Source organism: Chroicocephalus ridibundus, chromosome 1 (genome assembly GCF_963924245.1).
Source record: "Chroicocephalus ridibundus chromosome 1, bChrRid1.1, whole genome shotgun sequence".
In the NCBI taxonomy this organism is placed as follows: domain Eukaryota; kingdom Metazoa; phylum Chordata; class Aves; order Charadriiformes; family Laridae; genus Chroicocephalus; species Chroicocephalus ridibundus.
The window spans coordinates 125,279,007-125,293,424 of record NC_086284.1 but is presented as its reverse complement, the minus strand read 5'-3'; the positions used below and the strand labels follow the sequence as shown (position 1 = coordinate 125,293,424).

At 37.3% G+C, this 14,418-nt stretch overlaps 1 protein-coding gene across 2 annotated transcripts in view; it reads right to left on the bottom strand.

Annotated features, from left to right (window-relative positions):
• Positions 1–12,275, bottom strand: part of ABI3BP (ABI family member 3 binding protein) — a 162,415-nt gene extending 150,140 nt beyond the window's left edge. For both annotated transcript variants that reach the window (XM_063350175.1, XM_063350184.1), the window contains exon 1: positions 12,118–12,275. In XM_063350175.1, coding sequence (XP_063206245.1) covers positions 12,118–12,196 — 79 coding nt within the window. In that variant the 5' untranslated portion in view covers positions 12,197–12,275. The remainder of the gene's footprint in view (positions 1–12,117) is intronic.
• Between the last annotated feature and the right edge of the window lie 2,143 nt (positions 12,276–14,418).

Genomic DNA, 14,418 nt, shown 5'->3' with positions numbered 1-14,418 from the left:
GAGCCTCAAGATGGGCTGCCCTTCCCAATGCTATCTTTGAATTCCAATATCCTACTTCCTATCTCTGACATATAGGTATTGAAAATACAGTAAAGCATGATCTCTTCAGTATATAGATAAGCATAAGAGAACTGCCAGGTAGATGCAAGATTAATTTGTCATGTGAGAACAGAAAAATATCTCACTGCAATTGCTTGAGTAAGGGCAAGAACGAGCATCCAGAAAACTGCAAGCTGTTTGGCCTAACCTCAGTTGCCAGGTTGGTGCCAAGGTGGTCACACCTATGCACATGATGAACGAAATGGTTATGTGAAACGGCCAGCACAAGTTTACCAAGGCCAGACTGTGTCTGACCAAGCCTGCTGCCTTCTGTAATGCTATTACTGGCTTTGCGTACTAGGGAAAAGTGGTAAATGCCATTTACTTCAACAGTCTCCAAAGGTATCCTTCCAGCAAAACTGGAAAAATGCAGACTGGATGTGTAGTTTACAAGGCAGATGGAAAACTGGGCTTGAAGAATAGCAGTGGGTGGTTAAAAGTCCAAAGTACTCGTTGATAGTCTTTCTGGTTCTTGAGAAAAATCCACAGTAATTCCTAAACTCAGTTCTGTGAGGGAGAATACTTTGTGATTTGTGTATACTTGGGAAAGAACCTGGGTTGTGGAAATAAAAAAAGTTGAGTTGTACATAATTATCTGCTTTCAAATTGAAGGGAGACAAACTAGATTGAGACACCCATTCAGAAATAGGCACACATCAAGCTACCTTCCTAAATCATCTTTACAGAATGGCAGTGCAATTAGTGACACAGACACTGCTGCACTCCCAATGCATCAGTGAGTTTGAATGGTTTGTTATTTTGTCTGTTCCTGTGTCCTCTGATTTAATACTTAAGTAAACACACCCATGGCCGTGGTACAACAGTCCAGTCTATGGTTTAGTTCACAGGTTCTTGAAAGATCAAATAAAAGGGATCTAAACTAAGGTATCCTTGAACAGAAACAAGTATTTAATCAGAAAGTAATCTAATAATCTATTTATAGCAAAAACACCTAGAAATAGAAAAGTACAATCTGCCCATCACATTGAGATTGCATATGAAGGGACCATTGCCATGACAGCACAAGACATTTAACATTTCTTAGATGTATGCAAGCTTGTAAGAATGTACTTAGCACCTTACTACTGTTTAATGGGACTTAATTTCTATTAATAAATCCCCCATTATGCTGTGTAAAGTTGAAACAGGCCTCTCTAAAATAATAAGCATCAAAAGATGAAAATCGAATGGGATTGACCGTTCTCTGAAGTCACGATGGCTTTTCACTACCAACATTGCAACCATCATATGATCACGCAAAGTATCTTGAGTTCTCTGCTCAAAATCTTCTTCTAACATCCAAGACATGCAGGACTTCATATAGTGCAAGGATTAATAGCTTTGGATATGCACTTGGCAATGGTGCTTGCAATATTATGTGTTTTAACTTTGGAATAAGTTCCCTACTTTTCAGAGGCAGACAGCTGATAAAGCAATTAAATATCTGAAGAATACATAAGAATTCTTAGGTGTTGCTGTATATCACATGCTAAACTCAGAAAGAATAAGCAAACTTCATCATTTAACAAAACCAGTACTCAAATACGAAATGCTGTTCTGCTTTGAGAATTGCAATTTGGTCTTGTCAATGCTTTCAAGTCTATCAGCAAAGCTTTTAACCAGTTATTCCCTTTCACCTTTGAAAGTTATCAACACAAATGAAAAAAAAAAATTAAAAAATTGCTCAGTGTTTCCAGAGCAGTCAAAATAAAGTGATTTCACTTATGCTCTTGGTCTCCAAGCTGAACATTCTCACACATGTCTATGACACTAGCTGGATCCAGCTGAGTCCTGTAAGGGTTGATTCCAACTGCATATAGCTTTTCCAGCTGGAAAATGTATCTCATCTTGCACCATTAGATGAGATGGATCTCAAGACTGATGATCTGGCATCTTATTAAAAAAAAACCAAAACAACCTATTAAGAAAAATCACAGGTCATCCTTTTTATCTTCTATATTGTTCCACTCTTCTATATTGCAGAGATCACAGGAAAGCTTCCACAGCCAGGCAAACGTCTGAAGAAAGAAGCAACGCACTTCCAGCAAGTCTTCAATTAAAAAGGGTGAAAATAGAAATCACTAATAAGATAAATACTTGATGATTGTAGGAATTGAATTCCAAAATTTGGCAAAAATTCTTTTTTTCAGTGCTATGAACACCTTGTGAAGCAGAGGCATTGTTAACTAGTCTTAAAAAAACTAAAATATGAAGTAAATTGTTCCAAATCAATGGATTACATAGAAAAATGGAAAACAAATATAATGTAAAATAAAAGCTATGTGTATGATTAAGTGTATGTGTATGATTATATGTATGACAAAGATAACTCACAAATAGTTATTTTTGCTCCTAACAAAGTGTGTCATCTGTTCTCCCACCTATTTCGCTTCCTACCCAGGATACGGCAGAAAATATAGAGTTTACATTCTCTGACTATATTTCCAAATTCTATATCCATTGCATCAGCTGCTCCATTTTCACCACATTGCCCTTTATCTCCGGACATGAAAGAAAGCAGTGAGGGATAATCTTTACTTCTAACCCATCTTTCTATGTCCATGTGCTACCTCTTTTTTTTTTTTAATTCTCTATCCAATGTTTTATTGAAATAAAAAGAAAAATGCCAATAAAGAAAACACATCAGTTACACAAAAGGAAGGCTTATGCTAATTTTGGCGCAGGGTAAGGGCATGTACACCCATGCACAGACCCATCAGCTAAGCAATCTCTGTATGATTGACTTTGCATTTTCACTTGTACTTCACTCAGGCATGTATCCAATTGTTCATGGAAAATTTATGGTATGTAGAAAGTTATGTCTCTCTCATCACTGATCTTGTAGCCCAGTGCGCAGTAGATTACATTAATTCCCAAGGAATGTTCTCTGATTTAAGAATATATTAAGTACATAAATATTGCTTCATGACTTCACAGCTTTTTAAAATGAGATGGTCTTTCCTGTGCCATTTTTCTTTGACAACTGACAAATGTTTTAACGGTACAAAAGTAAATTAATGAAAAAAAAAATCTAGAAAAGCCAGGTGATGGAAAAAAAATATTCACAATGCCTCAGATTTCTACATTGAAATAGGGCATGATTAGGGGTATCCATTCCCTTGGTGTGGTGGAGCATCTGTAATTTTTTTCAGCCTTAATACTGTGAACAACCTTACATTCCCTTCAAATAAATATAATAATAGCATATGACATCCATTGCTAATTTCTGTAAGTATTTCCAAGTGGAAAGGGAACACAATAAACATGCTACATTATTGAGAAACTTTGCTCTCTAAGAATTCATTACTGCACATTAAAATCATATGAATGCTTTTATCAACTGCTATTTGGCTGTGTTACTAAAACTGTGAGAGTATAGCGGGATTAATAAAAGCCTGGAAGATTAAAACAAATAAATTTTGACGCAATGCATTTACCAAAAAAGAACTAGATCCCACAACAATTTTGTGTGTGTTCGTGCGCATACCTCTGTGTGCTAGAGAGTCTGCGTGAAATCACCCTCATGACTTGCTTACTTGCGTGCAAGTTTAGTCTAATTATAAATCTTCCATTAGAGCAAAAAAATCACAAAATCTGTCCAAAATTCAAAACAAGCTGTTTAGCTCAAAAAGTTTGCATTAGTGTTTCTGCCCTTTAAAAAAGCTTATTTATGATGTTTATACAAAGAGTTCATAAACAGACAACATAAATTAACTCCTTCACCATCACCAATTGAGTCACAGCAGATTTATCACTTACTAAGGAGCACTGACTAATCAACATGAACAGGGAGACATTTTTATGGGAATTGCCAGATTTTGCCTTCCTCATAAAACAAAAAACAGGAAGAAATGCTGAAAGATGCAGTACTTATGCTTGGGATTTTGTCATAGTCTAACTAAAGGCTTGTTCTCATCAGTACGGGGGCAAATAATGGACTACCAATGCGGGGCAATTTCATAGCCGTGTTCACAACAGTAAATAGCTGTTAATAAGCTTTATGACAAAGGAAGGAGACCTGCCAATTCCAGCTGAACACGCAACCACCTCACTTTTACCTGAGACAGCTCTTCAACAAACTAAGAGAAGTCACGGTTCTCAAACCTCACTGCAGCCATTTCCCTAACCATGTAACAAGCTATGCTTCAGCGTACTCTGTGCTATAAATAAAATCTGTGCCCTGCCATTTAATCCAACCACTTCAGTGTTTCTGTGAGCCAGAGATAATGGAACTCTGCCAAAATTTCCAGGTCTGACAGTACAGTTTTCTTCCTATTATTCATATCCCAAAGCTCAATTTCTTACCAACTTTCGGACTGTTGCGCCCATTCCTTTATTTTCAGCATAGGCTTGTGCATGTTGTACAGACACACTGTGATTTAAAAAGAAAAGGGATAAGTGATAAGGTCTGAAGTCTTGCATTTTTCTCACTGTGCATTTTTCTTGTTCATGTATAGGCTTGAACTGTGGCAATGAGGGAATCAAAACTGCCAGAAAATATTTTCACTTCAAAGTCAGGAAACAACCTTCTGGGACATTTCAAGTTTACATATTTGTAAACACATTTTTGAACCAACCACAACTTCATGCGTTCTAAAATGATTCCAGACTTTTACATCATAGAAAGAAAAATTAAAGTGAATAATTAATATAAAGCAGAGGCAAGCAGCTGACAAAAGGAGGAAAGATTTTTCCCTATACATGTTCAAAAATAATGTTATCCCACACATAGTGCCAGTCCTCCTAAATTGGCCAGGTTCCCAAAGTATTAATTATGTAAACTCATATCAAGCACTCCGTGGCCATTTATAGATTCATAAACTAATGCCACAACTGCTGGTGATAGGAAAGAATATTACAATCTCTTACTGCTTTATTGAATTGTGCTTTCCCTGAGCAGATTTCAAGAATAATACAAAAACTTAGAACTACACAAAAATGTAGAAATAACCCTACAAAAGAAATTCCCTCACACTTTGAGAATTCATTTTGCCATTGATTCTCCAGCTGGAATGACAGTACTGCATTACAATCCCTTAGTAAGTACGGACAGTAACACTCTGGTGCTAGCACACTGCACACAGACACAATAAATAAAAATCAAGTCACACACCGGGGTTTAGGTACTTCATTAAGCTGTGTCTTACTGAAGTGGATTTATTCACACGGAGTCATGTTGCCTTGACATATTTGTTCAAGGTAAACAAAAAGCAGGAAGAAATGCTGAAAAGATGCAGTATTTATGCTTGGGATTTTGTCATAGTCTAACTAAAGGCTGGTTCTCATCAGTAAGGGGGCAAATAATGGACTACCAATGCTGAGCAATTTCATAGTCGTGTTCACAACAGTGAACACAGGACAGTTCACTCCTCAACAGGAGGATTCCACAAACAGGATTTGCGTAAAAAAACACGGCTACAATTAGACTAAGAAAAAATTGTGGATTCACTGTCTTCATTTATTTTTCTTCCAGAAAACACTGTAAATAATATTATATCACTACAGAGTGATGGATCCCAAAACCAACTCTAAAGTATTTTACAAAACAGAGATTAGATTTTGTCTACCAACCTCTGAACCAGTGCAGCAAATGCTCCCCTGAGACTGGGAGAAGACTAACTTTCTTCTAAGAAAAAGATTTTCCCTGCCTTTAGATCCAATATATGCAGTAGCTACTGCCTCAAGTCTTTACCAGCCTTTTATTCAGCAACTCTGAAGTGGTGAAGACTCCGGATTGACATTCTTAATGTGACCATCCTTACGCAGCCTCACCTGGATATCTGCATGTTCTGATGACATCACTTTGGTTAAGCAATGAGTGCAAAACCATTTAATTCTGGTGACCATAATTACAATCACAACTTCGTCAGCAGTAGAAATTCACTTGGTGATTCAAAAGTTTACTTGTTTTTTCTTCACCTTGACATGACACACACTGGTTTGCTCAGGTGGGGAGGCTTGGGGTGATTTAGCCAGAGTATAAAGGCATATGATTGATATGTTTTGAGGGACAGCTGTGCTGGGAGAGTTGGCCCAGGCCTCGCCCACACAAAGGTTTGATCCTTGATGCTGCCAGTAGTCATTTTCATGAACGCTATCCTCGCAGCAAAATAAGACAAATATGTATTTCATAAAGCAAACTTGTATTACATACATATTAGCATGTATTTTAGAAAACGCAATTTCTAACTAAGGGCATTTGAATTAAGACCTGTTGGGCAAGCTTGGGTGGCATCTGGCCTGATTCTGGCCGCCCTCTTCCACTTGGGAGCAAACTATAGACTGGGCTGTTTTGCTAAGGGCACCTATTTTAGGCCACTGCCTTTCCAGAACAGCAATACCCATGTCTCTTCACACCAAGATTAACGTGAATTGCTGCACAAACCATGCCAGCGAGTAAGTCTCCAACCACCTCCTGCAAAATGCGGTAGTCAAGAACACTCCACAGCAACAAATTTAGACTGCTTACCAACAATCTCAAGTCTCCACTTGAATTTCCCCAAGGAAAAGAAATCCACTAGGAGCTGTATGAACAGTTCTGACTATGGCAGGTCACTGCTAGCCATTTTTTCCCCCTGGAGCACGCAGAGCTTTCTGTTTGTACACATAATGTGTAGCGCACACCTGATAAGTCCAAACACTCTAAAGAAGCCTCAGACACATTGACCATTCACAGTACCACCAGTCAATAGATATACAGACTATATTATCCATATACAGTAGGTCTGGCCAAAGAGCAGCAGCAGGATTTAGCCTATAGCTCTTCCCTCAAGTGAGTTATGTAGCTTGTCCTGCTGGAATGGCTAGAATCAAAAGATTATATGGAGGAGGACTGAAAAATAATATTCAGAAAGAGATACTGGGGAACATTAAAACTAAAATGAAGAGGTGAAAGGTTATACAGATTACCCATCAGTGAGATCATTTTAGAGGCATTCATATGCTATGGAATTTAATCCTGGTGGAATCCACCCATATGTATCATCACACTGTCGCACCACTGCCTGTCCCAGTATAAAAATGGAATTCTGCTATTACAGATTATCTTTGAACTCGGAAGCCTGACGCTCAATACTGGCTTTTGATATGTTTTTGTGCAATCCTAGGACACAACTGTCTGCATGATAAGATAACTTTGATTAAATGAGCTGCTATAATTGTAACATTCTTATGGGTTGTTTTCTTTTTCAGCAAAGAACGAGCCAAATTTGCCGTGACATATCTACTGACTGAAAACCCTAGCCACTCAATTATACCAGATAAAGGATCCCTTTGAAATTTCTCATAGGACTTTATTGTCATTTATGTGCCGCTAAACATAAGAGAAGTATTTCACACAAATCAAATTAATTCTGTACTTCTCTTTCCAGACATTAAAAAAAATGAAGTTCAACAGTTTTGTCCAAACTGGCCCTCTTTCATTGGAATATGTTTTTTAAAGGTTAATGTATTGTGTGTTTTGAAAAATGTTTCCCAGAAAGATGTTTTGTAAACCATGCAGAAAGTAACAAATAAACCACATGTCATTTCACTCCTTTTGTGGTATTTTGATATGCCAGCTTCATTATATGTTCAAAAAAACAGAACTTTCAGAAGACTTTTCCCTGTCTTGCAATTTCTGCCCTGCTATCCTACAGCTACCAAAAGGGTGCTGTTGGGGAGGGGGGTGGCACAAAAATTTAAAGATTAAGGTTTGGCTGTTGCAGTATAGTGACTGTGATACATTGAAATAACTCAACATTGTTTTAACTGCTTGACACCAGTAAGTGAAAACACATGCGGAGTTTAACCTCTGGTTAGGAAGAAGGATTACATAACATAGCATAGCCAGAAAATTAGCTATGAATAAAATTAGCCCATTCCTTTCACAAATGTCAACGGTAAGTTTGGAAGTATACTGTAAATAGTGTTCATTCTCAAAGGGATGACGGTTATAATTACCATAAATACAAATCTTAGCTAGCAGTTATCTACAATATTTTCTGACATTCCGGTATACTTACCAAAAAAACAAAAAAAACCCAACCTCAGAGTAAAACTATTATTTTTCCCTCTTATCCCCACAGTTAACAACTGTAAAAACAAGAAAGTTTTGGATCCAGTTTTCCCTACATAAGTCTATAAATCAGGCTCTTTCACATGATCCCATAAGGAATGTCAAGTCTGTACTCTTTTCCCTAAGAAGGCAGCAACCAGGAGGAAGGTGAATTAAGGTTTCCTGAGCCCTTCCTGGAAAGCAGAACAGGACAGGCCTGAATCCTGGAAAGCAGAACAAGGATGGGCCTGAATTCCAATTTACCTGATGACTAATTCAAATAGTAGGAAAACCATTGAGGTTAGAAACATGGGGGAAAAAAAGCAAATCCAAACCAGAAAAACATTCAGACTCTTCTTTTTAAAAACTTCATAAAACTGCAAGTTTATGAAAAGGGATCAACCCCACATTCTTTTCAGCTCTAACAAAGAAAAACAGAATACAAACACACAAATGCTATCAGAAACAGAGATTATAGTGAAAAAGTGCATTTCTATGCACATCTGTGTTGTAACTGGAAAGTCAACTGGCAAAATTAAAAACATGAAATGGTCTTTTACCAAACACTAAGAGCTTGTTCCACAACTGTTGCCTTCAACAAAATTTGTGTCATGTCCAGCTGGAAAGATGACAGTGGTAAACATGGTTTACAAGGCATACAATCTTGTGGATTATGTCCTGTAACTTGTTTATTCTTGGTTCTGTGGCTTTGCTTTTTCACCCCCCTCTCAGATCCAGGATGCTCTGCTTACCAACTCCTTCCCTAAGACAAGACCTTTTGTCTATACTCAATTCCTGTCTAGAGAGATGGTGCTGCATTCTGCAAGGGTGGAATGTTTCTGTTGGACAGAATCATAAAAACTAGAGAAAGTATGACAATTTATAACTCTGACACCTATGCATTGCAACTGTTACCATCCATCATTAAAATATTTCAAGTACAACAGCGCTGAACTGAAAAAAATGTATGTTGTATGGCACTGGCATAGTGGCATAAGGGCAGAGACAAAAATAAATGCAAAATCTCCAAGTCTCTCTTCTTTCTGATTAAAAAGAAAGCTTTAGAAGCTGGAAATAGTTGAAGCGACAGGAACTCAAATACTTGATAAAAGACCATCCCTAATCATACTATCATCTTCTGACCCTCGCATAGTTTCCATAGGCAATGACTACACAATTTTCTTAGCAGCTGATCCCTCAAACTGAAACTCATAAAACACAAGCATAATTGTAAAAAAGGCATTGCCTTCACAGTAAGACACAATGCTCACCAACCTTCCATTTCCAATTGCATTGCCTTTGCTTATGTCTGTAAAATCTTAATGTAGAAAGAGTCCGAATTATGACACAGGTTATAACTGCCTCATCACTTGTCATTTGCTACAGTAAATGTGACAAAGAACTGCAAGAGAAAAGGTGCTTAGGGCACTACACTATGACCGGGTATAAGCAGAGTCCTATTTTCTGTACAGGCAAAACTATCTTAATGCAAGATACGTAGAAGCAGTATAAAGTTTCCACTGGAAATTTTAACTGATATTTCCCCAATTTTGACTCCTTGAGTCATGTTGGTAGCAATTCCAAGTTATTCCTCCAACAGTGCCTTGATTTTTGAAGTCAAAATAATTAAAGGAAGAATTTGTTAATAAAGAACACTCTTTTGAGAACAGCATTAACATTTTCTTTGACATTCTAGTCAAACACACACGCGAAGGTGAAAGTATAAAAATATATGGGAAAAGGGAGTCATGTGTGTTCCAGCCTTCTGAACAGCATTTTTGCACACAATTTTCAAATAGCTCTGGAAGTCACTGACATCCAAAGAGTGTACTGGTTTTGTTCCTTTGCAGCTGCAGGAGGCAAGATGTTCTTTCCACCTTGTATCACGGAAAGGAAATCCCAGTCCACAAGACCAGAGATCAGTGTGTTTCATCTCCCGGAGAGAAGACCTGAGCACTAGAATTCCAAAGCGGTAGTAAGAACAGCAAGATTTACACTGATAACTTGTGCACAGGAGTACCTGCACCACCAGAAAGTGAATTTGGCTAGATTGTTCTCTCTCAAGTTATGAAATTGATTCCACTGTTCCCCATAGGGCGGGAGTGACTCTGGATCCTCAGTTATATAGTTCATGACTTGAAGAGCACAGGAACTCATTGGAATTTAAGCTTGTTTAGCAGGGCAGAGTAGCCCTCTTAACAGAATGCTACCACTACCTATCCTCATTTTAAAAATACTTTAAGATCCAAATATACACTTTGCTTACGAAAAAATTCTGTAGTCGCTATCAAACGAGAGCTGTAGAAAAAGACAGTCCTTTGAACGTTTCTAGATAACAGCTAGATACTAATACACTTGTTTTTTCAATGCAGTCCACTGTAAATAATAACCTGAGAGGCAGCTGCAAACAAAAGAATTAAATCTATGTTTCAATACTGGAATGGAAGAATCTTTAAAAAGCTATATCATTGAAAAGAAATGAAGTTTCCACCTGCAGCTTTATGCATTTGGCAAACAGAATGTCACCTCTGCAATGTTATTTTAGGGCATGAAAAAAATGCATCCCAGAGTTAATCTCCCACTGACTCCAGTGGATCAGCAGCTTTGTCTGAATTTCACAGTTAACATAAATTTACAGCCACTATTCTATGGTAGCGAGCAGAAAGTCCAGTGAAAACATTTAAAAAGACAAGCATTAGAAAAGTTCATTCCCTCAAAGTATGCCAATACATACAAGGTTCCTCCCTGTTCAACATAATCCTCATAAACTGCTACAGTAATTTACTTATAGATTGCTTATTGATAAAACTAAGGTCTCACAGTCTGCTTGATTTGAACAACAACTGCATATCTATCTGTTACAGACTATACATTGCTCCACTATTAGCAGTATGCAGAAAACTCCACATTGGCTCCAAAATATGAGTTTAAGAAAAAAAAAAATCCTTAAAAAAAAAGTCTCTTGGGGAGGGTTGGGTGGTGAAAAATTACCTCTTCTCCCCAATATACTTCAGGTTCCCCATCTATGAAACAGAATCTCCTAGGAAGCTCTCAAAGTCCTCATTTCTTAATAATTGTTCTCATAAGGAACTAAATCACAGCTTCCTTTCTAAATGTTACTGGTTGCAGGAGACTGCAGATGTAAAATGCATTACAAAGCACAGTGGACTCAGGCGAGCACTTCTACAAAGTCAGAGTAATACGTGCAGTACAGAAACAGTTGTGAAAGTGCTGTTTTAATGCCAAGGTACTACAAACTGTTTTACGATCTAGATATAGAAATATTATTTTCATTTTATGCTATGACTGTTCTTCCTGAAGTAATAAAATACTAGTAAAATGCCAAAGTTACATGGGTCACATTAGCAAGGAAGAGAAAAGATCCCTGCCAGCTTTGCAAATCTACTGTACTTCCAGACTCCAGGAGAAAGGAATAGTTAAACAAATATTCACAGAGGTTAGGGCGACTTTATTCTTCTCGTGGAAATTTTAATAAATCATATTCCTCTCCCTTAGAACGCATGCAACCTGACCTACAAAAGTCAGTTCCTATTCAATTGTTAAGGATGGATATAAAGGGAAAGCATAAAAGTTCTTTCAAGACAGAACTGAAATCTTCCACCAACAACACAAGGCGCTTCTAAGTCACATTTTCCTTAAGATCTTAAACCACAAACCTGCACAATGCTGTCTAAATTATTATAAAATCATTAAATACAGTTTCTTTGTTTCATGGTACTCCTGACTGGAGTCACAAGATCCCATGAAAACTTTACAGCTTGTTTAATTCAAGAGCTTAAAAGTTACTCTCTTGTACCTGGACTTTGCCCTGTTAACTGATCTTCTTTCATCTTTTCCATTATCTTTAATCATTCCTAACATGTTGAAAGCAAATTTCCATGGCAAAACACAAGCATTAAAAAACAAAAAGCCCCACAACAGAAAAACAAACAAAAACCCAGAAAGTTGTCATAGCTACTTGCCTCTTGGCAATTTCTGAGCATTTCCTGCGTTTAGTGCAATATATCCACAGAAAAGGAGAAAGACCAATCTTGACATCATGGTCACAAACCCAACCTCGCTCTGGGAATGATTCTGACAGGTATCACACAAAAGTACTGCAGCTGCATTTAAGTGAACTGTTCTCCCTGTGACAAGAGGCAGCAACACTTTGACACAAGCTTCGTTTACACAGTGGGAGGAGACAGGATGACATCATTCACTCCCACTGGAAAAGGAGAATTAGCATTAAAAAAAAAGATTATCAGGCTCTCCCTACAATAATCTTCTGGGGTTTGTTACAAGGTCTTTCCACCTCTCAGGATAAGATATTACCGTTTGATCACTTACATTTCATGCAAATAAACCCAGGAATCTCAGAACTTCGATTAACTGAAAATTGATCTGGGAGACATTTTCACTGTTTTATCCAAGAAAGCTGGACTTAAAATGCAAAAATAGCATTCAAAGAAAACTGTTTGCTATATTGAACTCAGTATTTCTGCAATCTCAAGACCTTACTTAAGATTAATTCAGGCTAGATGTGGCTTTCATCCAGGCAAAATAAATACTAGTTTCATTTGACATGACATTATAAACAGGTATGATAAATATTTATTCAGCAAAAGATCTTTGTTTGAAAAAACGAAATGCTGTTTTTTCACTTGTATCTAACTTTGGCAATTTATAAATATTTCATACTTTCTCCTTTCATACATGTCTGGTGAGTCAATGGCACAATGCACATTGAAAACAAAAAGGCAATGCATCTCCTTTCAGGGGCTAGTTCCTCTCACCAGTTACATAACTGTAAATTAAAAAGAAATTCCATTATTCCATTAAAAGCTGTTTCGTACTGAGAGCAGAATTTGGTCCTACTTACAATTGAGAAGGTGGGAAGGAAAGGGTGAAGCAGAAGAAAAAGGTTAAAACTGAATAAGGAAGAATTTAGTCTCAGTATCTGTAAAACATCCCAAAGGAGATTAAATCTATTCAACTAAGTAGTGATATATATCTCTCTCTCTCCCTAAAAAACCCCCCAAAACTAAACAAGACACGCCCCCCCCCAAAAAGAAACAAACAAACAAAATAACCCCAAAACCAAACTAGTCCCCCAAAAGAAAAAAACAAAAAACAAAAAACACAGCAACAACAACCAAAACCAAAAATATCCATTACTTGCAATATGTAAACCTCTTCATTATGCTTGGTCTGTTCCCACTTGCCTGGACCTGACATTGTCCTACTTTCATACAGTGTTCTATAAGAACAGAAAAATCACAGCATTAGTGCCTGGGCTACGTAGAAACATAGTTTAAAATAAATTTAAAACATACAGAAGCATTTCTTTAAAAAACGGATTAGCACTATATTTAAAAGACCCCACATACTCTAGGAAGAACTTCAAAACGCAAGATAACAGTAATGGTCCTACAGATAAAACCAAGGAAATTCAAGCTCTTCTAACAGTATGGACAGCACACAGCTGTAACAAAAACAGTTTGACAGTGGAAATGTTTTCCAGACTGATCACATCCTCTTAATTCTGACATCAGGAAACCTTTTCCTAATTCACTAACTCAAATCTGGGAATAGCGAGTTGGAAGTCAATGTTATAGACAGATCCCAAAAAATCCCCAAACACTGTTACCTCAAGAATCTTTGTGAGGATTCAGAGCCTGACTATGTACAGTATGAACAGATCAATGCAACAAGTCCAATTTGGATGAAATGAAAAGATGTTTAAAAGGCCATACAGTTGGACAGGAGTCTCCCAAAACACTGACCACACCTGATGGCAAAAGAGTTTCAAACGACAGAAAGCTGGATACACAGAGCAAATGTGCCATTCTGATTTTTTTGGTTGAAATACTGTTTTCAAAAATGTTCCAGAAGGTACATTCTATTTTTTCCTCTTCAAAATTAAAATTAAGAAATCAGTCATTTGATGGGAGTAGTCTCTCAGGAGAGGTAACGGGAAAAATTACTTCTTGGTCACACACAGCTATCTTTGTATTACTGTAAAGTGGACTCTACTGGTTTGTCTTATGACAAATTCACTCTCCTAAAGACCACACAACACCTTCTAAAAAATATACAAAGGCCAACTTCTATTCAGGAAAATCTCAGTGAAACATATTAGTTATTTGTTTACCTAACAAAACGGGTTTTGTCCCCTCTCTCAGAGATAAACACACTCCAATTCCTACTTTCATAACCACTTGCTTCTCTGCTGCCAGTTACACCTTTCCTCTTCCTCCTGTGCATTATCCAAACACTTCTTT